This window comes from Oenanthe melanoleuca, chromosome 18, assembly GCF_029582105.1.
Source record: "Oenanthe melanoleuca isolate GR-GAL-2019-014 chromosome 18, OMel1.0, whole genome shotgun sequence".
NCBI lineage: Eukaryota > Metazoa > Chordata > Aves > Passeriformes > Muscicapidae > Oenanthe > Oenanthe melanoleuca.
The window spans coordinates 6,433,281-6,458,340 of record NC_079351.1 but is presented as its reverse complement, the minus strand read 5'-3'; the positions used below and the strand labels follow the sequence as shown (position 1 = coordinate 6,458,340).

The 25,060-nt window shown below is 44.7% G+C and overlaps 2 protein-coding genes across 4 annotated transcripts in view; both read left to right on the top strand.

Annotated features, from left to right (window-relative positions):
* GRB2 (growth factor receptor bound protein 2) overlaps positions 1–13,979 on the top strand; it is a 49,569-nt gene extending 35,590 nt beyond the window's left edge. Inside the window, exons 3-6 of the mRNA XM_056506138.1 lie at positions 3,426–3,523; positions 7,840–7,962; positions 10,222–10,390; positions 11,644–13,979. Coding sequence (XP_056362113.1) covers positions 3,426–3,523; positions 7,840–7,962; positions 10,222–10,390; positions 11,644–11,829 — 576 coding nt within the window. The 3' untranslated portion in view covers positions 11,830–13,979. The remainder of the gene's footprint in view (positions 1–3,425; positions 3,524–7,839; positions 7,963–10,221; positions 10,391–11,643) is intronic.
* Positions 13,980–15,204: 1,225 nt separating this feature from the next.
* On the top strand, positions 15,205–24,221 carry SLC25A19 (solute carrier family 25 member 19). Of its 3 annotated transcripts, XM_056506274.1 has the most exons (7): positions 15,211–15,565; positions 16,064–16,219; positions 16,906–17,076; positions 17,881–18,064; positions 19,182–19,312; positions 20,510–20,570; positions 23,755–24,219. In XM_056506274.1, the coding sequence occupies exons 1-7, from the start codon at positions 15,440–15,442 to the stop codon at positions 23,907–23,909; spliced, it is 984 nt and encodes a 327-aa protein (XP_056362249.1). In that variant the 5' UTR covers positions 15,211–15,439; the 3' UTR covers positions 23,910–24,219. The 3 variants fall into 3 exon arrangements, with proteins under 3 accessions (XP_056362250.1, XP_056362249.1, XP_056362251.1); XM_056506275.1 differs by lacking the exon at positions 23,755–24,219 and having other exon boundaries at positions 15,205–15,565; positions 20,510–21,608; XM_056506276.1 differs by lacking the exon at positions 19,182–19,312 and having other exon boundaries at positions 23,755–24,221.
* Positions 24,222–25,060: the final 839 nt, after the last annotated feature.

Below are 25,060 nucleotides of genomic sequence, written 5' to 3'. Positions count from 1 at the left end.
AGTCCATGGCATTGGGATGCTTTAGGTTTTGATCTACCCAAAGAGCAGCAGTTCTGAACAGTTGATCTAAAAAAGTGTTTCAGATCTTTTGAAGACCTTGAAGGCTGTCCAGTTTGGAGCAGCGAATCTTTAAAGTTTCATTTTGTTACTTAATTTATCTGTGTTTCATTTTGTACTTGGCAAATGATTCAAAGCAAAATCTGGTGATTCATGTGGTACTTAGATTAAATTTTGTAGCTTTGATAAGTCTGGTAAATCTTACTGTATTTCAGTTAAGAATCATTCTTTTTCTTAGAGGCATAGCGCTGTGTTTTAATACCCAGATGATAAATTTTAATATGATTTATTATCTGGAAGTCACTTGGAGGTATAGAATAGATGGATTTACTGGGTGCTTTTCATAACATGCTTTGTGGTAAAATGGTTTAATTACTTAAAGTCAGTTCTTTCATTTCAGTGGATTTATGATTTAAAATAACAGAGCAGTGTCAGATGTAAACATCAAAGACAGATACATCAATGAACAAAATTCCTATGTCTGTTTCTGACTTACTTTTTAGTTATATTTTAGCAACTTTAGTTACTAAAGGGTATTGATGGTATAGTTGTTTTTTTTTTTGAAAGCTGAAATTTTACACGACTGTTCTGCAGTTTTCATGACAATAGCTCCATTACTTCATAAGAACTACCAGAATTGCAGCCTTGTGCACGTGACTGCAAAGTTGTCCTGAATTTAAGGCACTTCAGTACAAGTCAGTTTTGCTTGGCTAAGCATTGGGAGCAGCTCCAGGGATGTCTGACACTGTCAGAATAAATGATTTTGTAGATCTGTGTTGTGGAGATGACTCCTGCTGAAATGACACTGGAACGTGAAGCTTTGGAAAGAAAACAGTGTGTTCTGTTCTCTCTGGAAGAGCCAGAAAGGGGAACCCAGGAGTGTTTCCAGGGTGAGTGTGTGTGAGAGCTCTCCATCCCCAACACAGGGCAGGGATCCCTGGCTGCCTGCCAGGGTGTGAATGGAGCTGTGACAGCTCGTTAAAATGATCCTAGAAAGGACAACGGGCTGCGAAGATAAAGTCAGCCTGGGTGTGAGGCAGGAGGAGGTCTTGGGAGCAAACAAAGCCGCTGAGGAGGGAGCTGTGGAGGGCTCATCACTACAGCAGAAGTCCCCTGAACACATTGGATGTGCAGATACTTAGGCAGTTACCTTATCCTGCCTTTAATCAGCTATTTTTTACTCTGGTCACAAAGCTTTAATGCATCCCTCAGCACTGCTCCCTCGCTGGCATTTGGCTTCAGGCCAGGCATTAATGAGTACCCCAAGCCCGATGTGATTTGGCTCCTCCAGATCTATTAGCATATCTTCAGAGCAAGATAAAACTCATTAAAGTAATTTACATTTGGGCATTAGAATTTCTGATTATTTTTAATACCTACTGCCAAAGCCCCAAAACTGTGGCACTGTCCTTCAGGTGAAACTTCAGTTTACCCATTCTTTCTGAGAAAAGAACAGACTGACAGATCCCTTAACTGCTCTCTGATGGTGATGAAATGAGCCTGTAGCACCTGAGCTTATCAAAGCTCGTGGGGGATATCTCTGATAAAGGAATGCACATCATTGTGTAAGATTTGGTTTATTAAAATATGTTGTGTTTGAGTTGTGTTCTATTGTGCAGGACTCTAGTGAAGGCAGCTTAGTTGCAGAACAGCCTCAAATTACTGATTCTTGGAAGCTGTGTGCTGAAATCTTTACATGACTGAGTCACAGGTCTGCATTTCAGCTCATACCCTCCCTGGTCTCTGTGCAATTCACTTTTTTACACCCCTGTTCTTGATCTCTGTCATCCCTGTTCAGTATCCCAGAACTCCTGCTGGTGTCTCTCCCTGTATTTCATGCTGAGGAGGAATCAGTCCCTGCCCAGGTCACTGGGCTCCAAGGCAGTCCAGCAGACATCAGCTGATCCAGGGCAGCTCTCCATGTGTGAGCTCTTACCTCAGAGCCTGTCACAGAGCCACGCTTGAACTGCTCGTGACCTGTGCTCAGATTATCCCAGTTAAATGACTGAACTCTGCTGTGCACGCTGGAGCAGTGCTTGTAAATAAATGCATGGAAGCCCAAAGCAGTAACTGCTCAAAAGACAGTTTGAATGTTTCATCCACGTGTAACTACTTGGGATCTTTTAAGTGTTAAAGTGTCTTCAGCTGAAAATATCCTGAAATGGGCCGTGAAGATGGATGTCTTTGCTCACCCGAGTTCTATAGATGTGGCCCTGCTGCTGTGCTAGTTCCCCAGTGGAAGTGCTGGCACCCAGGGAATGTACAATACATCCCATCAGCCTCTTCCCGTGGGAGTTAAGGAACATCCAAGTAACTATTGCCAACTGTAGTTCGCTGAGGAGCATCACATTTTGCTCTCTTTCCTTTGCCACATTTAAGTTTTCAGTAGGTTTATTGAGGTTTTTCTCTGTCACAGGTAGCAGCAGTCAGGCAGATTTAGAGTGTTGGTGTGTCACATTTTTGAAAGGCAGCAAGCACCGATCTTTAGAGTTTAATTCTCTGAAGCACTCCTGTCAACTGTAAGAATAGGACATGCACTTAAAAATTCTTGTCTGCTTTTAATTTCCTCTCACCACCCTTGAAATAAAGAAACATAATGACATAGTAAAAGAGTTAGTTTGAGGGTTTGGTGGATATCTTCACCATAACTCTGTGTGTGTAGTATGTAATCTCTGGATCTGCATTCATGTTTCTTTCTCTTTGTATTTCCTCATCTTCCTGCATTCAGGCAATGCTAATCATGTGGCACTTTTGTGACTTGAGGCTTTTTTATTTTTTTAACTCGGATCTAGCTTTTTGTTGGATCCTCCTGAGAAAACTGAGAAGAAATAAAGTGCTCGAGGAAAAGTGGTGTTGTGGTGTTTAATCTTAAAGGGAAGGGGGCAGGTTCTCTGAGGTGTTTACTTCAACACAAAATCATCTTGAGGAGAGGTAGTTTCAAACAAGCATGATTTTACTTACAGAATATAATACAATATTGGAGGGACCCCTTTCAGTCAGTGCACCAGGCTTGCCTATAGCTCTGTACCAGTTGACAGAAATTCAGTGAAAAATGAAGCATCAAAGTTCTTAGAGCAAGCATGCCTTGAAATACCAAATTGTGCTTTTTAAAACTACCTTTTCATGTGGCTCCTCTCTTGTGACTCCTGATCTTTCATTCATGTTTAAAATTATAGCAAGAAAAGTATCCCCTTAAAAGATAAAAAGAAGGAACTTTGTTCATCTACATTTGCTGTTTGAATGTGTTTAGTTTTATTAATGTAAAAACTTCTCAACACAAATGTGAAGAATAACCTGGTACCTTCATCAGTCTTGTTGATATCTTGACTGTATCTCAGACTTAATTTTTGTTTGCTTGCTTTCTTCAGGTTTTGAATGAAGAATGTGATCAGAATTGGTACAAGGCAGAACTCAATGGAAAAGATGGCTTCATTCCCAAGAACTACATAGAAATGAAACCCCATCCGTAAGTAGAGCTTTTGGATAGGCTCCCTTGGTTTTACTCTGGGCATCCTCACAAACAGAAGGATGGTCTTCTGCTAAAATTTTACCAGATCTACTCAAATGGATGGCTGGTGAGTTGTGTGTCTCTGGCTGTAGTTCACAGTAGCTGCATAGCAGAATGTTTTGGGAGGTGTTTTTAGGGTCAGACAGAGCAACCTTGGGGTTAACAGCCATAGACCAGCAGAAAACCCTTTAGTAGAGAGTTCTCACTACCATTGCCCCAGGAAGAATGTCAGTATTCTTGTGATGATTCTCAATTTTACTTACTGATAGCTAAGAGTAAAAATCATGCTCTGCAAAAGGTGAAGGGTATTTGGGGCTGAACTTGTAGTATGTCTGTCACATCCTGAGTATAGAATCACAGAACTGTTAAGATTGAACAGGACTTGTAATTTGTAACCTTCCTCACAAAACGGGCTGACCTCAAAGTGCTGTTACACAAGTATTGTTGCCTTGCACTGCTGCTCCAGAGAGCTGTGTTTGAGTAACTACTTTGAACCTTTCCCCCTAGGTGCAATGGAGCCAGCATATAAAAACTGTAGCATTTCATGACTGGGTATTTTCTTTGTGTCAGTTCATGTGTTTCTGCTGTCTTCTGCTAAACTTTTTGCCAACCTTTGAGATCCTGCAATATCTGAACAAGAACAGCAAGCTCTGGGTAACAGATTCAAAGGAAGGTTTAGGAGGGAGAGGCAGAACCTGTAATCAGGAGTTTTACAAGGAGCTATAGCATTTCATTTGCTCACAAAAACTGATGATTTATGTAAGTGTTGACTGTCATTATATAATGAAGATATTGCAGTTAAATGCAATCAAGAATTATTTTTCTAAGAGCCCTTTTGAAATAGCAGAAGGAAGCTTCTGAGGGCCTGGCCACAAGAAGGAAGAAGAGGTGTCCTACTTTAGAGCAGCCAAGTGGGAAGTGAAGCAAGGACACACAAGAAAATTCTGAAATTGTTTAAGCCTTGTTTTCTGTAGTAACATGTCTGGTTTACCCTAATTGTATCACTCCACTGGGGATCATAAATCCACATTGCAATTTCTCTCACATTGATTTGATGCTTGTACCTTCTCGTGACAATTTTCCAGGCATTTGAGTTATCCTGCAGTGATGTCTCCTCTGATGATCAGTTTATTCTGTGATCCTCTATGGTATTTTGTTTTAGAGGAATAGAGCTGTCAGTTTTTCACTTTTTTGTATGAAAAGGGAATGAGCAATATTTGAGCCTGCAAGTGGGCGAATTTGGTAGTGGTTTTTGAGCATAGTTAATTTGATCTTATCTGAAGATGTTTTAAACTACTGATGGCATCTGGATGGAGGCAGTGCCATGTGTCAGCAATGCTGGGAGTCTTAACTACTGCATTTTAACAACTCTGGGAAATTATGCAAAAGTTTTTATAACATAATGTTGGCTTAGCTGTAGTGCAGAGCTCTCTAGTCATACAGGTCTTACAAAAAGCAAACTGCAGGCAGCTGAGCAGTGAGAATGTTCCTTTACTCACACTATCATCAAATAGTTTTCAAGAGGTTTTGGAAAGAAAGCAACTGAATATGGATTTAAATCCTGTCTTAGGATCCAAGACTTAAATCTTCCAACTGCACAGCTGGTATTAAACACCATGTTGCTTGTATTTTTGTATTTTGATTTGTATTTTGCAAATCTTTCAGATCACTTTGTTACTATCAGCAAATGAAGCTGAAAGGAAAATGTGATGCCTCTCAGTGACCAGACTTAACTGGGGATTAACCTGAAGGGTTAAATTTAATTGCCACCTCAATTAACAAAGCAAAGACTGAGCAGAACTAGGCAGGACAGAGAAGAGCTACGGGAAGCTCTGGGCAGGGAGGTGCACAGCAGCACCTTGCCCTTGAAGGGGGCAGGGAAGACTTTGCTGTTTATGAAACACACCATGGATCTGATCCAGGCTATCTCAGGTCTTTGTGTTTGTTATCAGCTTGTCCTGGGGATATTGCTGAAGTCTCACTTTGCAGTATTGTAATTTGGAGGAACTTGGCCAAGTGAAATGATTGTGAGAAGTGAAGCCGAGGGAATTGCCAAAGTGCCGATTGAGGGGAGGCTGGAAGCGAGGGGAGCCTGTGCTGTACAATCAGTGCAGCTCCCTCTGGCTGTGCAGCATCAGCAGGAATGCCTGCATTTGGTTCTGCTGTGCTGACAGGATGAGTTTCACCTGCATTACAGAGCTTTTGGAGTCAAGGCTTACCAGGCTTAGCCCTTCAGAAGAAAAATTGTGGGAATGTCATTGTCACTTTGCCTAATTCTCCACAAGTGGTTTTTGACATGCTTTGATGTTTGTTAATTTTTTCAGACATTCTGTAGCAAAGATATGTGCACAACACTTCTGCTGCTTTACAACAGTGTTCTTAAGTAGACAGTATCCTGCAAAATAACTTCGTTTCATCTCTGGGGTTTTCTTTTAATTTAGTTGAGGCTCTTTTACTCTGGCTAATGTGGTAGTAAAGCTATAAAACTGCAAGGAAGCTCAAATATTGTCAAAGATTTTTAGTCTTTCTATTTGAAGTGCCTTAGAAGCAGCTGGCAGAAAACTTATGTAGTTTGGCATTGTCACTTTGGAGATGTTATTTCTTTTAAAAGAATAGTACACTTCTACTTTGTAGTGATTCAGTAGAATTTAGGGGGAAAACAGGTAAACTGTTGAGACTTCAGGAAGGATTCTGTTAAGCTCTTTCAGGCTTTCCTTCTTACTTTATAGAAAAGGGTCAAGTTGTTTTTTGTTTGTGTTTAAGATGAGACTTTTTTATGTGAGTAATTGAGAATTATTTGTGAACTAAACAGGATTAAGGCACTTTGTAAACAAGAAATATGGTGAGATATCTAAAAATCATAATATAAAGCTTGCTTCAAGCAGCATTTAGCAGAGAGAAAACTCAGTACTTGTCTTTCTGACAGTAGTGCTAAGAGCCCAGGAAATTAAATACTGCCTTTGAATTCGGAAGGAATTTCACTTACTGGTTTCTCTTGGTTGGTTTTTATGGGCAGTAGAGTGCAGTGAGAGGCAGGTGGGTCTCCTGTGGCGGTCTGCCACCACTTTACCTCAGATACCAAGAAGCAGCACAGGTGCTAAGCCATCCAGAATTTACAAAGTGCCATGATCACTGGAAATAGGGTGGTTGAGGGAGGAGGCTTTTCCTTTTCATTCCAGGGGATAAAAAGTACACAATGAGAGTTTCAAGCAAGTGAAGTGTGTTTGGTAACCAAGTGATCAGTCCTTCCTCAGTTCTAGAGGTAATTTCCCCTTAGAGAGAAAGATCTGGTGACTTTTTGACGTCACGAGAGCTCCAGCTTCTCTTAAGAATGACTGTTTCAGGAAGGATTCTGCAACTCCTGCCTTGTTGCTGCAGCAAAACCTTCACTGCAGACAGTGGGCTGTGTGAGTGGAGCTCTTGTTATGAAATGCTTTCCTCTAAGGTCAGTCATCTGCATGGGTGTGGGTGTGATAAGTGCTGCTGTCCTGTGTGATCTGTTCCTCAGAACTGAAAGCTCTGCTTTTTAGTTGTGAAGATGCTTCTGCTTTTCTCATGCCATGTGACCTACCACTTATCCCTTCTTTGCCTTTAATCTTGGATTAGTCTGGAATGTAAATATAAATGGGGGCAAGGATCCCATGACCAGGCTGTTGGTCAGTGCTGATGATCTGGTGGCCTGAGGTAGGTTCAGCCTTGGTGTCATGGTCAGCCTGTGGCTGGTGAGAGTTTTGGATGTGGTTTGCATGAGGCAGCTACTTCATGTGACTCCTCCTGTGAAAGCTGCTGGATTGTCCTGCCTGTGGGAGAAAGCAAGAAAAGAGGCTCCTGAAACAAGTGTCATCAGCATCTTTCCTGGAACAGAATCCATGCCTAGCTCAGCACTCCTCTGCAATGGAGCAGAGAGACCTTGAAGGAGCTTTCCTCACTTGGTCTGTGTGTAGCTGCAGTCCTGGCACCTGCCTCAGCTTTCTGACAGATGATACTTGTCTTGGACCACAGGAGTCTGGTAGAGCTCAGAGATTGGGCTCTGGGCTGCAGGAGCAAACAGCTGCTAGATGAAGATATTGATTCTCTTTACTAAAGTAATGTCTTACCACCTGATCTGAAAGAAACAAGAAATTGATTTAGATACAAAATGCACTTTCCAAGTGTGCAGTATGGGGCAGTGCATAGAAAAAGTCTTGTTTCCAGGACTGTGGTGTTTCTTGCTCTTCCATGATTGGATTAAAATTCTTAACTTTTCCTATTGTTTTCTTTTCCTCCCCACACAGGTGGTTTTTTGGAAAGATTCCCCGAGCGAAGGCTGAAGAAATGTTGGGCAAACAGAGACATGATGGTGCCTTCCTCATCAGGGAGAGTGAGAGTGCTCCTGGGGACTTCTCCCTCTCAGTCAAGTAAGTCATGCCCAGGAGCAATTATGTGCTAATCAGCCTTCTGCTGCTCCTTTGGACTGTTGAGTAAAGGGCAGGTGATTGTCAACACTGGAGCAGAAATAATCTCCCAGATGCCCTAGAGCATTCCTGTTCTTCTGGTGACGTTTGTTCCCTCTCTAATAGAACAATCTTTGCTCTGGTTTGCAGTGAGCCCACAGGACTGACCTGGTGGCACGTGGCTCACAGAGGCCCAGGCACTGTCTGATGGCTTCTTTGTGGATCACATTCCTCCCTCTTACAGCCACAAAGCACCCAGTGTGAACAACCTCCCATCCTCCTTCATTCCTCCTCTGCAGTGCAAGTTATTACTGTATCTTCCCTCTGTGTAGTGCATTTGCAAGTATGATTTGGTGATATTCCCATTGACTAGCACTGGGACATGGAGCTGTGAAACCAGAGGTCCATTTGAACTCACACAAGTATATTCCACATGGGTTAGGAAGAAATTCTTCTCTGTGAGGGTGGTGAGGCCATGACACCAAAGAAGATGTGCCTGCCCCATCCCTGGAAGTGTTAAATGCCAGGTTGAACAGAGCTTGGAGCAGCCTGGTCTAGTGGAAGGTATCCCTGCCCGTGGGAGGAGGGTTGGAATGATGTGGTCCTTAAGTGGTTCCCAATACAAGGAATTCTGTGATTCTCTGATCTGAAGTCACTCAAATAGAGGGATTAGAAACTTGAGAACATCTGTGAAGTAATTTAATGCATGATGAGAGGGAATCTGTCCTCAGCAGTTGATTTTGGCTTTTTTTGGTTTTTTAATTATTTTCTATAATCTTCTCCTTTTCTACCATAAATAAACAAGATTTTCTTTAGAATCCTTACAATATTTTTTATTATTCATGCACAATTCCAGCTGGCTCTGTTTTCTGTGGCTGTCAATGATTCTGTCTCAACAACATTTGTTTCTTTTTCTTTGGTCATCTTTGGTCTGTAACCAAATTTTTGTCCTTCTGTGCAGCAGCACTGAGTCATGCCAGCAAACTGGATTAAAGCCACTGATTTTAGAGATGTTTATATTTCTGTCTTGGGTAGAGTCATCTGGGCTGGAACATTAGATATGAATGGAAGCTTCAATTGCAGAAAGTGCATTCCTTTAAGAAACAAAAAGTTACAATGGCATAGCTGGGCCTGCCTGTTCAGCCTGGTGTTGCCACCTGGTGGTAATGTCTCAGTTGGGTGGCTTTTCCTGTGTGTATAATTTAGGAAAGTCTTTTTCCTAAACAATGATCTATAGGATTTGAAATGCTGAGAAGCTCACAGGTTGAGGAAGGCAGAGCAGAGGCAGCACCCAGGAGTCGTTTCAAGGCAGTGTCTGCTTTCCCCACTGATTGACAGGAGCCATGCGTGCCAAGGGGGAGCAGTTGTCTTCTGTTTTCAGTGGTTTAGGCTGAAGTGAAAATACCAATGTTCATCTGGAAAATCTCAGGGACCTCTCCAGAATTCCTCTTTATTCTGATTAACTCATTGGAAATGTAGTTTAAACTGAATGCCATCATTTGTTGGGAAAAAATTATTAGCACAGAATTAAAGTGGCTGGTTTATGTATGCAGCATCACCTTTGAACACTTTGGGGGTTGAGGGGTTTTTTTCTGTTACATTTTGTTTGAGGGGTTTTTTTAAAGACCTGAAAGGTCTTTTTGTTTTATAAGAGAGCCCTTTGCACAAGTCCATTCTGGTTGCCAAAGGAGCCTCCCTGTGACAGCGTTTTCCCAGGAATTTGCCTGTAATGGGACTGCTGCTTATGCATTGCTTTGTTGCACGTACCCAGTGGTGCTGTGGAAGGAGGGACTGGGTGTGTGAGAAGCAGAGAACCATGGCTAGAGTAGCACAGACTGAAAATGGCTCAAGTCAGTTGTGAAACTGCTGGGTGTGAAGAGCTAAACCGAAGTGCTTGTGCTGTTTGATTGGCAGTCCTATATTTGGGGATGTGAAGTGGAAAGCACCAGTGTGCTGCTGTGTTACTGTGACCTTGCACAGTCCCTGGCATTTGTCCTTGGGATTCTGCACCAGCTTCAGCAACACAGGTGACAGCATATGTACCATACATCAGAAAGTACCTGTGATGCCAGCTGTGGGATTGCATCTATGTCATCAATGTCATTGACAGTTTTCACTGTGCCCTGAAGGACCTTTTTGTTCCAAGCTCTGTGCTGATGATCCCAAAAGGAGTTCTCATGGCTAATGATGTGCTCTTTCATGTTCTTCATTCTTTCCACACAGGTTTGGAAATGATGTGCAGCACTTCAAGGTGCTTAGAGATGGGGCTGGCAAGTATTTCCTTTGGGTGGTGAAGTTCAATTCTTTGAACGAGCTGGTAGATTATCACAGATCCACATCTGTCTCCAGGAACCAGCAAATATTTCTCCGAGACATTGAGCAGGTGCCACAGGTAAGAGAAGTTTCCCTGCAGAAGTGCCCTGGTCAGGCTGTTGCAATCACAGTATGAAGTGGGATTGCATTTTAGAGTAAGAAAGAAGCTTACTAATTTTTTTTTTACCAGTGGAAGTGTACCTTTAGATCACGCAGTCAAAATTTTACTGGTAAATCAGCTGCATTCTATTATTGTTGCTGCTTGAGTGTTTGACTTGTAATGTTTATGGATTCTGTTGCAGAATGATAATCTGATTGCTGTGAATTAAAAATGGATTTGCTCCTGTTACAGGGCACAGTAAGAAAGGATGGGGAAGTGTAGCCTTTAGTGAGGCTTTGATGCTGGGCTTTCTGAAGAGGTGGTTACAGCATATGGAGCATCTCTGGTTTGGATCTAGCCAGTGTGAAGAGAATCCAAAAACTGTAGTGAAGTGCCAGCAGAGCAGCGTGTATATATTCAACTCTTTATTTTGTTCCTTTCCCAGGTCAATCAGAATATTACTCTGTTACAGAGTATTTCATGTAACTGCATGTTTTGTCAGTTCTGAGTAAATCCTTTTGCTTCCTTGTACAGCATTCTGGTTCTAGCCTGAAGATCAGGGGGGTGGAATTTGTGCAGCCGTCCAGGTGCCACAAGCAACTTTGTCACAGTTTGTCTGCACTTAACCCTTGGCTCTGCACTGCCAGGTCAGGGATAAACAGGGTGAGAAAACAGCTGGCTGAAAATGAGGACAAGCATGAAGAGACCTTCCTGGCTTCACAATTTTAGGACTGCAAATGTATTTTAAATGACCAGTTAGCTTTTCTATCAGAAAGCAAGACTTGCAAACCAGGGAAAATGTTCTGTGACAGAAGAGTTAAGAAAAATGTGTAAAATATAAACATCCAGTTTTTAGGGGAAGCTTTGTGTAGATCAATAATATTTGTGCTGTCAATTATGAAAACAGGACAACTAAACAGTAATATTATTATTGCAATAGAACACAGATTTACAATAGGCCACAAAGAGTGAAAAATACTAGAAAAACATCAGAATCATCTGCTCTATTTCAGCTCTTTCACAGAAACTTGACTTTTCCTGAGATATTCTATAGCCTGTCTGTTGCTGTTCTAGCACTTTGTTGCAGCTGTTGGGAGCTGGCTTGCAGGGAAAGGGAGCAGCCCAAATGTTTATTGTTAATCTGTGGTGTAAGACAGCTCCTGCCCAGGAGCAGGTGCCTGCAGTGCTGTGGGTGATTCTCACTGTGTGTATGTTTCTCCTTCCCCTTTCAGCAACCAACATACGTTCAGGCCCTGTTTGATTTTGATCCTCAAGAGGAAGGAGAGCTGGGCTTCCATCGTGGAGACTTTATCCAAGTCCTTGACAATTCTGACCCCAACTGGTGGAAGGGAGCGTGCCGTGGACAGACGGGCATGTTCCCACGCAACTACGTGACCCCAGTGAACCGGAACATCTAGAGATAAATATTAGAGATTATTTAAGGAAACCAGAGAAACAGTAAATACACATACAGAGCCTAACTGCAGCCAGTGACCTAAAAATCACACGGCGGTAAAACCGGAGTCACCTTTCACCGTGAGGTGATCCTCCTTCCCTCAGTACGGAACTTCAGGGGCGGGGGGGAAGAGTTCAACTTACACACCAAAACTTATCTTAAAGGAAAAAAAAAAATGGAAAATAGAAAAAGGAGAGAGAGAGAAAAAAAAAGTGAAATTACAAATTTCCTCAGCTGCTCCTGGGTTATCCCCTTTTATTCACTCTTGTTGCAAATGAGTGTTTTAAGGTCACTTAAGGTCTCACCACCACAACTCTTCTTGTTTCCCCCTCCTTCTCTGTCCATCAGTGCATGAAGTTTTAATGCCATATAAAGTCCTAGCCGTGCAGTTAAAGGAAAAGGGAGAAACTCTGCTGGTATTTTCTCTCTCTGCAAACGGTCTTCATTTGACGTGAAGGGACATGAGAGAAGAACCAAATCCACAGTCCTGCCTTTAAAAAAAAACAAAAATCATCAGTTTCTGCTTTTGCCTTCAACATTCAGCATTTCTTGCCTGGGAAAGATGAGGTGTTAATCTAATTTTATTGTCTCTTCTCCTTTGGCACTTTCTTCTGAAGCTCAGCAGCTTCCAAAACAGAGGAAGGGAGAAGAGTTGTGTGGCTTTTTGTTCTATTTTTTACTTTTGAGTCACAGAGCTGCTTTGAGAAACTCCAACGTACAACTGAAGTCTATTAATGCTGTGCTGACAGCTTTTTTGTTTTTTCTTAAAGGTGTACGGTTGAGCACATTCTGTAATTTTTTCCATAGTGCCTTCCCCTTATTTTCTTTTTTATTATTTTTTAAGTTAAAAGGACAGTCCAGAGCTTTTCAGAGGGTTTTTTTTTTTTCTGCCTATGTGTAAATAAATACTTTGGGGGAAGGGGGCAAAGGAGGGTGGTTTCATCAATGGACACTTGAGAAAAATCTACAAACAGAGATGGAGCTTTAATCTTCAGATTTGTCTTACTGTTCAACTTCCCTTATTCCAAGGAAAATAAAATCAAGGTATTCAAGTGGCAACTTAGGCTGCTCAGAGGTGGAGAGCTGCAACCAAGAGCCTCAAAAGAAGTAAGAGAAAGGGGAAAATTATGATGAGGAAGAATATTTTGGGGAGGGAGGGTTAAGGGGGGAATTTGAGAAATAATAGCCCTGAGATGTCCTACAAAATGTACATTCCTTTGGTGGAAAACTTCATAATGCAGAGAAACCTCAAGAAATAGTGCTTGAAAAAAACTTTACGCTCTTAGTGAATGTTTCTACGTGATGCATGTGATCAGCCTGTCTCCTCGGCCTGGATAGGCAGTATTTGCAGTCATGTTGCTCTTGAGAAGTGGAGTTGGCATCCCTGTTCTCCAGTCTCTCCTCCCTCCTCAGGTCAGTGTTCCTGTTGAAGTAGCTCCCCGCCCGCTCCTGTTCACAGCAGGCTGTGTGTGACTGTTCTCCCCACCCTGCACCCTCGGGGCATTTCTGGTGGCCCTTTGCTCCTCACCAGAGCAGTGTGACATTAAATTGGACAGAAGGAAAGCAATCAGCCCGCAGCGCTCTCTGTGCCAATCTTCAGTTGCGTTGTTTTTCCTGTGGTGGCCGTTTGGCTGGATCCCTTCACCCCACCAACATCCCAACCTGTAGCGGAGATCTCCTCCCACCCTGCCTCAGCACCGGCAATCTTTTGTTGGAGGGTGCCTTTTTTGTAGTGTTACAAAAAGTTTTACTCCTGAGATGGACTCTGCCTTACACTTTGATTTTCCAGCAAATGAAAGAGAGAGCTACCCTGTAGAGTATTACTTTTTCCCCCTCTCCTTGCTAGCTGTCACTCACTTTCTTCCCACTTTGTAAAGTGATTGGAAAAGAATCTATGGCATTCTACACCTGGACCATTTGATTGTTTCCTTATTTTGGAATTGGTGTATATCATGCAGCCTTGCAGACATATGTCTTGTGTGTGTATATATATTAAAAAAAATTTCCGTGTTTAAATAAAAAAAAGGCCTATGTACTTAATCCTTTAACTCTGCAGCAGCATTTGGTAGATAGTAATTAACTGTGAATAATAAATATACATTGAATTCTTCACTTGAGCATCTGTCTGTTATTTCAGTTAACTGACCAAGCTATGACTGAGCTTGTAGTTCAGACACATCTAAGCCTTGTGCTAAAAGGGGAGGTGGGTGTTGGGCTGGTGTAAGCACAACAACCAGGCTCAGGCTGTTGTGGCTTTGGCTCTGCTCCAGCAGGGCCCTGCAGATTTTCATTTCTGTTAGCTAAAGAAGAATGGTTCTGTTGGGTTAACAGGGTGTGTGGGCAGCTCTCTGCAGCTTCTCCCCAGCCTTTGCTAATGGTCAGAAAGTACCTGAGAGTGTGACTCTTGTAGTGCATTTTAACATACAATAGGAAAAGGCCTACATGGGAGTTTTGAGTAATTTTTAAACATTTGCTCTTAGTTGTTATGTTTAAATACTGATGATGTCAAGGTGGAAATGTCTGGATATTCCTATGATTAGTTCTTTATTTTTCTTTTTTTTGTGCCAGAAGTCAGTATGGAAAATTCATGGTGAACTGCTTAGCTTGTTGTATAATGCTGTAGCAGAATATGTTGCTCGAAGTGGTGTTTTACTGTACCTTGGTTTCCTTAGAGAATCTTGCTTCCCCTGTGCTTTATCGAGACAAGAAAAGGTTTGTTGGTCTGTGGTTGTGTAAGGTGGAGGTGGGAGCAGTGCTGAGGTCAGCGTGTGCTGTGTGCTGACCTTCCCTCCTCACAGCTCGTGGGACCAGAGAAGGGCAGCAGAGCTGGGGAAGAGTCTGGATCACAAGTGTGATGAGTGTGGCTGAGGGAGCTGGGCTTGTTTAACCTGGAGAAGGGAAGGTCTGGAGTGACCTTTTTGCTCTCTACAACTCCCTGATAAGAGAATGCAGTCAGGTGGGAGTCAGGCTCTTCTCCAGGTAAAAAGTGACAGGGTATGATCTTAAGCTGCACCAGGGGAGCCGGGTTGGACATCAGCAAGAATTTCTTCATGGAAAGGGTGATTAGACATTGGAACGGGCGGCCCTGGTAGTTGTCACTGTCCCTGGGTGTGTCTAAGGAAGGGCTGGATGCGGCACTCAGTGCCATGGTGTGGCTGATGAGGTGGTGTTGGCTCACAGGTTGGATTTAAGGTCTCAGGTGAGCCCCTGGTTCTGTGAGCGCGCCATCCCATTCGTGTTGCCCACGTGGGCGCCGTTCCCGGGACTACATCTCCCAGCGGCCCCCGCGGCGCGCAGGCGCAGTGCGGAGCCGGCGGGGCGGGTGAGGCGGCCCGGCGGGAGTGGGGCCAGGGCCGGACGCTCCCGGGCGCACCGGGCTCCGCTCGGCCTGCCCGCTGGTGGCTGCCGCGGGCGGGGCCGGGAGCTGCGGGGCAGAGGGTCTGTGTGTCCCGTGGGGTGAGGAGGCAGTGTGGGATAAGGAGGTGCTGTGGGCCTTGGCGTGAGGGGGCTGTGGAGTTGGGGCTCGGTGTGGGGGCTCGCTGTCCCTGTGCCCTGCCCAGGCTGGGGCAGGCATGGTGGGTTACGACCCCGAAGCCAAGTGCGTGTCCGCGGCGGAAGCGGCTGCGGCAGGATCCGCGTCTGGCTTGGTCACTCGAGTCCTTGTCAGTCCCCTGGATGTCCTCAAGATCCGCTTTCAGGTACCTCACTCGCGGCGTGCCCGGGGCGGGGATGGCAGAACCTGTGAGGGAGCAGAGCTGAGCCTGTCCTGGGCGAGCAGGTCACCTGTGCAGCCACAGAGCACAAAATCCGCTCGTCAGCCCTCACGTTGTGTACAGGTTATGCAAGGAAGTGGGGCTATCTTGTGTCCACCGCTTCTATTTATACAACTTAACTTGTGTGGGAATGGGATCTTGTGTTTCTCAGAGTTCGTTCTCTTTCTGGTTTTGTGAATGACTTCCACTGTGTGACTGAATTTCACCATCATTCCTCCTGCTTATCTTTGTGTTCATGCATGTTTTTATTCTTTTAGAGCCCTTCATAAATAACATCCTAGTCAGATCTGAATGTAGTTCTGTGGGAAGACAGAATGTCATCCCTTAGCATTGCCTAGCTGACAGGGTTGTGAATTCCTGAAGTGGACATTTGAACCAGTGTTGAAGGGTGAAATTGAAAATACTTTCTTCCATTTCCTCCAGCTCCAGATCGAGCAGCTCTCCTCCAGAAACCCCACGGCCAAGTACCACGGCATCCTGCAGGCTGTGCAGCGCATCTTCCGGGAGGAGGGCTTGGCAGCCTTCTGGAAGGGCCATGTGCCTGCTCAGTTCCTGTCCGTCGGCTTCGGAGCTGTTCAGGTGAAGGGAGCAGGCGTGACCCAGGCACACTGTGTGTGCACAGGACACTGCTCTGCCCCCTCAGACTGTGTTCAGGAGTGGGAAGGTTGTGTAGCTGTATAAAGCTGTGTATAATTCCTAATATTCCTGAGCTTGCTGCAAAGACTGGAACACAGTGATAGCAAACTGAGCTCTGTCTGTATCTGGTGTCATAGATATGCCCTCTCTACTCCTGACACTTGGCTTAGCTGTTCATACCCCAAGCCTGGGCAGATTTTTGCTTCAAGTCATGCTGTCACCCTCAGGGCTTGTTAGGAAGAAATCAATGAAGCTGATGTGGGTATTTTACACAGCATTGTTATGTTTAATTTTTAAACATTAATAACAGCTTTAGGAGCAGTGGCTGAAAGAGTAAAGGACAGCATATCTGTGACATAGCAAACACTCTTCTGGATCCACAGAACATTGAAATGAGTTTTTCACGTTTCTGAATGCAAGAATTAGCAGAAGTGTGGAGCACCAGAGTAGCCCAAGCATTTCCCAGGCTGCTTAGTGATTTTTACATGTGGCAAGCTGGGGAGGGCTTTTGGAGGACGTAGAAGGCGGTACAAGGGGGGAGGGGTGGAGCTGTTGGTGAAACGAGAGAGAGGAGTGGGACACCTGTGTGGGTCATAAAGATCAGCTTCCTGCTCTTTTTTCTGTGCAAGTTCATGGCGTTCGAGAGCCTGACAGAGCTGGTGCACAACGTCACCTCCTTCAACGCCCGGCACTCCTTCGTGCACCTGGTGTGCGGGGGCCTGGCTGCCTGCACGGCCACGGTGGCGGTCCAGCCCGTGGACACGCTGCGCACCCGCTTTGCTGCCCAGGGGGAGCCAAAGGTGAGGCTTGGCGTTCTGTGTTGTCCTCCATAGCAGTAGCAATATTTCACAGGCCTGAAGATGCAGGAGGTTTGAAAGCACGTACAGCATTGTGGGTTAGAATGAAGGAGCAGGTGCTGTTACTGCCAGTGTTTGCACTGTTGCCAGATTACCCTTCGTGCTGTTGACACAGCTTTCCTAATTGTGTTTTGTTGCTTCTGATCCTAACAGGTGATGCAGAAAGGAGAAACTGTCCTTAACAGGATAACTCAATTTTTGCTTTGGCTGTTGGGTTTTTATAGAACCCACTCCCCAGGCTGTTGAACATTGCATTTTTTAAACTTTCCACATGCAGAGAGTCCTGTTTAAATAATGATCGGGATGATGCTTCAAACCAGTTACCTTTAACCTGTGCTTCATGTTCGTATTTACACAAGAATTGGTCACTGTGCTAACTAGGTCTGTAGTAATGGGATAGATTTGTATCAGAGCCATTTCTGTATATAGTCTGCAGTAGAATTACAGTATATATTATATGAATTGTGTTGCAAGAGTTAAGAACTATTAAAAGAAAAATAATCATGTCTGATGCAGGTGGTCTCAGGACTCAGCTCCATGCCTTATTTCTTTTAAGTCACAAGGGCTTATCATAGAACACTGTGAGGGTGTAGAAAATCACCTTACTCATCACTTTGTGCTGAAGACAGTCAGTTGTATTTTGGGCAGTGGGAAATTCTTATATTCTTTACTGAGAAATTACCTGACCTTTAGTTTGCTGTTTCTAAGTTCACTGGAAAGTCACTCAGCATCTTCCTTATTATGCAGATCTACCCCAACCTTCGCCATGCAGTGGTGACAATGTACCAGACAGAGGGGCCTCAGACTTTCTACAGAGGTTTGACCCCCACACTCGTTGCTATCTTCCCATATGCTGGTCTCCAGTTCTTCTTCTACAACATCCTGCAGCAGTTTTCCAAATGGGTGATTCCAGCTGAGGCAAAGAGTGCAGGTAGGAACTTGGGACAATGTCAGGAGATAAAGAGGATGAATGCTGGTTTGGGTGACTGATGTTTGCTCTGTGATCCTTTCACATTTTTTGATGCAACATCTGAAAAGTATCTCAGTTTCCCCCCTCTCATTTTTACCCCTGCATGGAAATGCCAGATTAAGTACAGCAGAGTTCACAAACAGCTCCCATTGTGGAATAACCATGGTGGAAGTGGGTGAATGGGAAAGTGAAGTGTCACAGGCCAGGGTGCTCTTTCTTTAACAGTGTGACATTACTGATACTGAGGGAAGACCTTGCTGCCATAATCTTTCTGTTTCATTAGTGTTGTGGGGACAGGACTCTTGGATTTCCTTAGTAAATCTGCCTGCAGATTCCAGCTGTTAGAGAAGAGGATTCATTTACTCTAATTTAAAGCTTCCAGTGTCTTGATTTGATGTTTTTATTTTGATTTCTAGCTCCATTGTAAGAGAACCTCATCCTGATGCAACCTGCTAGATACTTGAGCCTCCTTGAGCAAGAGGCAGCAGCATGACTTTGTTCCTCAATGGAATGTCTTCAGCAGAGGAACTACACTTTTCAATATCATGTCTGCATATTTAATTTTAGGTGGCAGAGGCTAATGGTGGTTTAGTGCTGGGAGCTCATGTTTATCAGCAAAAAGTCTAATACAGAACTCATTTCCCACAAGCCTCTGAAGTCATCAGGCAGTGTCAGCTTGTGACATTCCAATCCAGAATACATCAGCCTGAGCAGTCAGGAGTGCAAGATTTCCAGGCTTTTACTGGTGGGGGGAGGCATGAAAACTTCCATCCACTGGCAACAAGGTGTCTTGTGACTGGGGATTGGAGTTTTTTGAGCAGAGCAAAACCATAAGTCAGTGTAACAGACCAAGAGGAGCTGGTCCTCTGATTCAACAGAAATTGCAAGCCTGAAAAAGTACAGCTTGAGATTCTTTGGCCAACTATTGCAGAAGAGGTGATGTAACTTCAAAACACTTTTTTGGCCTTACTTCTTGTGAAAACTGATTTTTAACTTACCTCTTATGATCTTCAGTCAGAATTCCCTGATAATCCTCTTTTTTTTCTCCCCACTATCCTTTTCCATTTCTGCATCTCAGCCAGCATTAAAGACCTTCTCTGTGGCAGCTGTGCTGGAGTTGTCAGCAAAAGCCTCACGTACCCTTTGGACGTGGTCAAAAAGCGACTGCAAGTGGGTGGCTTTGAGCACGCCCGGGCAGCCTTTGGGCAGGTGAGAAATGCTGCAAGTGCTGGATTTTCCCAAGTGTGGAGCTAGTCCAGTGCACTGGAGTGCAGTGACAATCCACCAGTGGTACCTGTTGAGTTCACATCCGGGTTGGGAGCTCCTAGTGAGCACTGGTCTCATTTAATAATGTGCACTTATACATGAACATTCTGGGTTTATTTTATGATAGGTCTCAGGAGGGGACCTGTTGGCTGTCCAAGCTCTGGCTTGTCATCCCTCTCCATCAACTGTGTCTTGGAGCTGGGGATGAGTCAGACAGGCAAAGGGGTTGTGAATTACTTTACTTTTCTAGTTGCAGTTTGGTTTTTCTAATTCAGAACCAAATTACTAGCAGAGGATGACACTAGCTCTGTGCTGGCATCACCTGGCTGTCAGGCTCCTCTTCTGCAATTAATGTTTTGACACAAGAAATAGGTCCCAAGTGTTCAACATGTGTTTTATGTATGAGAATAGCCTGAAATTCAAAACTAATTAAACACTCTGGTGTTCTTTAGCACCATTGTTACCACCTTGAAATACACTTGAAGACAAATACAGATCTTTCAAAGAATTTTCTTTTTTTCTCTGTGAAATGTTGAAAATTTCTCTTTTCCTTAAAATTCTTTGGATCTGAGAAGGAAAGCAGGTTGTACTCTAGAAAATTTTGGAATAGGATTTTGTTGTCTCAGCCCATTGCATTGGATGCTTTTCCTCTTGCAGTGAGATACAGAATTTGTTCTTAGCATTGATGTGTCACAAGATTTTAAAACTGCGCAGTGTAACATGACAACGTGCAGACAGCTAATTTGGAAACTTCTAAGTGCTATAGCTGTGCTGTCTTTCTGTCAGAAAACTCCTTCTTAGACGGTGAAGGGGATAGAAAATAGCAGCTGCACAATCTGAAATAATGTCTTCACATACCTGTGCCATAAATTTAAAGTCCTGCTGTTGTTGCATGCAGAGGTTTTACAGCCATTCAGTGAATGATGTGCATAAACCATTGCTGATGCTAAATGTCTACATTTCCTCTATCCTGCTCTCTCTAAACTGTCTCTGAAACTTTCAGTTATAATATTATCCAGAAAAACATCTCCAGGCTGCACGTTAAGATAATGTTTCTGTGGTATAGTTTGAGGATCTTTGTGGTTTTTTCCAGTTGTCCTGAAGTTTTCTTGTTGAACCTTGTTGCCATTTTTCTCCCAGGTACGGACGTATGGGGGTTTCCTGGACTGCATGAGGCAGATCATGCGAGAGGAGGGCCCAGGTGGGTTCTTCAAGGGTCTCTCTCCTAGCTTGCTGAAGGCTGCTTTCTCCTCTGGTCTCATCTTCTTTTGGTATGAACTGTTCTGTGGCCTCCTCTGTGCCCTGAAGAGCCCTGAGAGCACGAAGAGGAAGGAAGGCTGAAGGGGATGTGTGTGGCTGCCTGCTGTTCTCCTCAGGAGGGGAGACTGATGGTCCTGCTCTGTCAGGAGCATGCTGGAAACCTCAGAGCTCCCAGAGCTCCCCCAGCCTGTGGGGACTTGCCTCCTGGGACCAAGCAGAAGGAGAAGGTGACTGCAGTTCTGCTGGAGACACTGAACTGCTCAGCTGGAAACTGTTCAACAGAGCACTTTTCTTCTGTCTCCTCTCATATCAGTGCACATTTAGTGGTGAGAGGGGGAACCAACAGACCACTTCCTTAGCAATTCCTGTGCTCTGGAAAGGCACCCAGTAAAATGGGTGAATCCCTGAGCTCGCCCTGGGTCCCAGAGAGGGGATTCTGGCCCAGCCTAGTGTTGCTTAACCAACCAAACACCACTTCCTAGCACTGCATCTGCACAGTTCTATTCTCTTGCTCTGTGCCTGCTGTTTGCACCAGATTCTTGTCTCGGTGTGGCACAGGTCACTCTGTCCTGCTGCTGTGAATCAGTTAAAGCCACATTAGTGCACAGACCCTCAGTTTTCTTTTCCTTTGCTGCCAGCTGCTGCTTCTTGGTCACCACTTGCTGGCTGAGCATTCTCTGTCATCTTAAACACAGCATCTTTGATCATGCTGGACCAGTTCTTCCTTTAACTCCAGTGAGCTTGACTGTATGCTGAATTCCCATTTCTCTTCCTGGGTGTCTCAGGGATTGTGCCTCACTCACACTTTTTACAAGCAAATCTGCCTATTAAGAGCCCCATTCTGAAGGGATTCAATGCACAAACCCAACTTTTACTTCAGGGTTCTTTGCTTCAAAGCAGTGAGTAAACAAATGCTGTATAGAGTTAAGTAATAATTATTCTAAGTTGGAATAATGAAGGGAAAGTCCTGTGGAAACTAGTAATTTTTTAATCATTATTTATTTAATAGCACCTTTGAATGTGTCTAAGAAGTATTTCTGTAGTGGCCTCAAAATATTTCAGTCCTGCATTGGTGCTAGCAGATGAAAATGTTTTGACAAGATTTGTTGAAGTGAAAGGAAGGAACATGGAATGGGAATTGTTTGGCTGAGCGTGATGTTTCACATGGGTGATTGAATTAGAGATGGAAAAGTGTTTTTCTGGAGTTTCAGAGGTTTTATGAGTGGTTAAAAAAACCAACAAAACAGTCTACCAGCAGCTCTGATTTACATAATGGTGGAAAAGAGAAAAATTACTTTATTCCTCCTTTTTTATTTGTTTTTTGAAGCCTAGCAGGGTGTGGCTGGACTGTGTGGAAGGCAGAGTTCCCAGCCCTGCCTACAAAAGCATGTTAGTCATCTGCAAGGAGTGGATAAGGCAGAGCATTGCAGTTATTTGGGGGATGGTTTGATGGTTCTTAACACAGAGCTTTTCCCAGCTTTTTTGCAGTATTCAGAGTGTTAATCCCAAATGGTCTGGCCAAATTCCAGCGTGACCAATTCCATTCCATTGACGCAATTTCTCCTGGCAATTTTGAGCATATCAGCATTGCTCACTTATCCTGAGCTATTGTGAGAGGCTGTTTTTAAAAAACAGCTGTTTCACTGGTGGCTGAGGTATCTGGAGAAATTCCTTGCAAGCCCAGGCTGAATAACTTTGTGTCTGCTATGTGTTTGAGATCTTGGAGTACAAAGTGGCCTGCAGGTGACTGAGCTGAGTAAAATTAAATTCATTGAGTAGTGTCAGTGTCAGGCAGGAGTCCAATATGTGAGTCTTAAAGAGGGAGAGAGAGCTGCATATACTCTAAAAATGGCCATTTTGTTTAGAGCAGAAAATGCAGGAAATGTGGAGTTTCTCCAAGTGTCTCAATCCTATTGGCATTTTCCTGTGTTATTTAGGCGCTTCTGAGATTTCTCAAAATCTTAACAATGTTTAGCCTTTGTTTATTGTTCACCTGTTGTTCTTGGAAAGATATCATAAGGAGTAATGAACTCACTCAGCCTCATGACAGACATCCTTCTGAGGGAGAGAAATGTCCCTTTTCAAATCAGACACAAACATGTTGGCTTTGTTACTGCCTTTTGTTGCTGGTGAGATGAATGCTGTCATGGTTAGCAGGACAGGGCAGAGCAGAAAATGTTCGCTGCTGACCTAGGCTTCCTTAGGAAATGGGGACTCATCCATCCTGTCTAAACATTGCAAGACTTGTTTTCCATTTGTTGTCAAAGAGCTGCTGTTAAACCGCACAAAACAGGGGGAAACTGGGAACTCAGCAGCAGGAAAAGAACAGGAAGATCTATGCTCTGTTAAAATGGTGTTCCTCGAGGGTGCTGTGGAGCTTGGGGTGATGCTGGCATGGGCAGCTGGGCTGCTCCAGAGAGAGGGCAGCACTGGAGAGTATGGAGCAGCTTTTCCTCTCTGGAGTTGTTTTTTCCTCCACTCTGCATTAACTGAGCTTGCCTCCACCCAACAGGTGGCAAAGCCAGAGTTTAAGTTGTGCCTGTCTGGCCTAGGCTGTGGAAGAGACACTCCCTGGTCAGGGGCCTTTGGGCTGTGAGTCCAAATGTTACAGGCCCATAAAGGCATCTGGGCTTCCAATGAGAGGGAGAAAGATGTGACAACCTCAACAATATTAGGAGCTGCATCCAACAATCACTTCTTCACCTCTGATCAGCAGCATCTGTCCCTCATAGCTTTCTCGTGCACTTTGCTGGGGAAAGCAGTGTAAGAGGAATGTTGATTTCTCCGTGGGACTGAGGCTGAATGAAGCACTAGGAGGACAGGTTTTGTTTCTCATGCTGCTCTGGCAAAACATGTGCTGTTAGGAGCTAAATCTCTTAGAATTAGAAGAGCAGGAGATGGGAGAGATATGTGGTCACCTTGTTCTCCCAGGTGCTGGGACGGATTTGCTCTTGGAAGCTGCACACTCCCGTTCAGTGTGAAGTGACTCAATGTGGCAAATGCCTTGCTGTGAGACTTGGCCGATTTTGGCCATTGGGATTTCTTTCCAAGTTAATCCTCTCACCAGGGATTTGCCTGCAGTTCACCTCACAAGCTGCTCGGCAGCTGTGTTTGTTTTCTTCTAGTGCCTTTTACCATGAGAACATCCAAAAGCTCCTTAGCAGGCAGAAGAGCATTGGTGAGGAGTTGTGCTGTGGTTGTTTGCAGCTCCACCAGAGCACTGAGCCAGCCTGGGATGCACAGGATCTGCTGCTCCCTGCAGTGCTGGCTGGCTCCGTGAGCTCCTAGGACAGTCCAACTCTCAGGATGCTCATGCAGAGCTGCACAGCATCATTTTTGACAAGAAATGAATGTTTTACAGTTGGACTGGAGTAGATTATATTTATTTGGATTTAAGTTTCTCTTGTGATGTAGAAACTGTAACTGTGGCATTTTGCTGTGTTGCCTGAGTGGATCTTTTGCAGCTGCTTTTTCCTTAAAGCATCCGAGCACAACACACACAGTGTGTGCCTACCTTTAAGACAAGGTACATTAAATATTTTGTTATGCAGTGTCTGGATGCAGTTGGTTTATTCCTTTCCTCTCTGGCCTATACTGGACCCTGCAGAGGACATTGTGGCCTTCCTGCTGCCCGACTGGGAGAATAATCAGGGCCCAGAGAATGGGGCAACAGAAGCCATTTGGGCTTCCCATTGCTGGCTTGTGGGTGCTCCTCAGCCATAGGCAGAACTGTACCCTCTACGTTGGGTATTGCTGTTGAGAACTGCACCAAAAGGATCAGCCAAGGGGGATTTTTGCAGCCCAGTCCCACTGCTGTGTCCTAGAGGGGCTGTGGTAGCCAGTCCTGAGCCTCACACCGTCGTTGGATGAGTTCAGCCTTTGTATCCAGTCAGGCCCTACAAAAAATGTTCCCAAACTGTTCGTTCTGTGCTCCCTCAGCCATTTCCTGCTTTCAGCACCCTGGATGCTCTGCGGTGAAGGCTTCACCCCCTGCGGGATCTTCCTTTATGAAATGGTTGAGATTTGAGAGGAAAAACGTTTAGTGTGTTATACCATACTCAGCTCTCGTTGCAGTGCGTCGTTCAGCGCATCTCCCCTTTCCTGACTTTTTTCCTACTCATTTTTTAATACCATTCGGCTGCAGCCTGCCCTGGCCGGGAGGGACGGGCGGAATTCACGCCGCTACCGGCCGCAGAGCGCCGGGACAGCCCCGCGGGGGACGGGGGCAGAGGGGATGGGCTGCCCGCGACCCACCGGCGGGGCGAGTCGGGAAAGCCCGGGACGGTGTCTGGGGGTGCAGCCTGGGGAAGCCCGGGAATTTCCGGAGAGCAGCCGGCCGTACCTGGGGAAGCCCGGGAATTTCCCGAGAGCAGCCGGCCGTACCCGGGCTCAGCCCGCCGTGCCCCGGCGCTCGCAGGCGGTGGCGCTGCC

What these genes read in the sequence shown, in the direction of transcription:
- SLC25A19 (XM_056506274.1), top strand. Translation starts at nt 15,440, where the DNA reads ATGGTGGGTTACGACCCCGAAGCCAAGTGCGTGTCCGCGGCGGAAGCG. An exon ending in TCCTCAAGATCCGCTTTCAG is followed by an intron (nt 15,566 to 16,063) that starts GTACCTCACTCG and finishes CATTTCCTCCAG; the next exon opens with CTCCAGATCGAGCAGCTCTC. An exon ending in CCCGGGCAGCCTTTGGGCAG is followed by an intron (nt 19,313 to 20,509) that starts GTGAGAAATGCT and finishes TTTTTCTCCCAG; the next exon opens with GTACGGACGTATGGGGGTTT.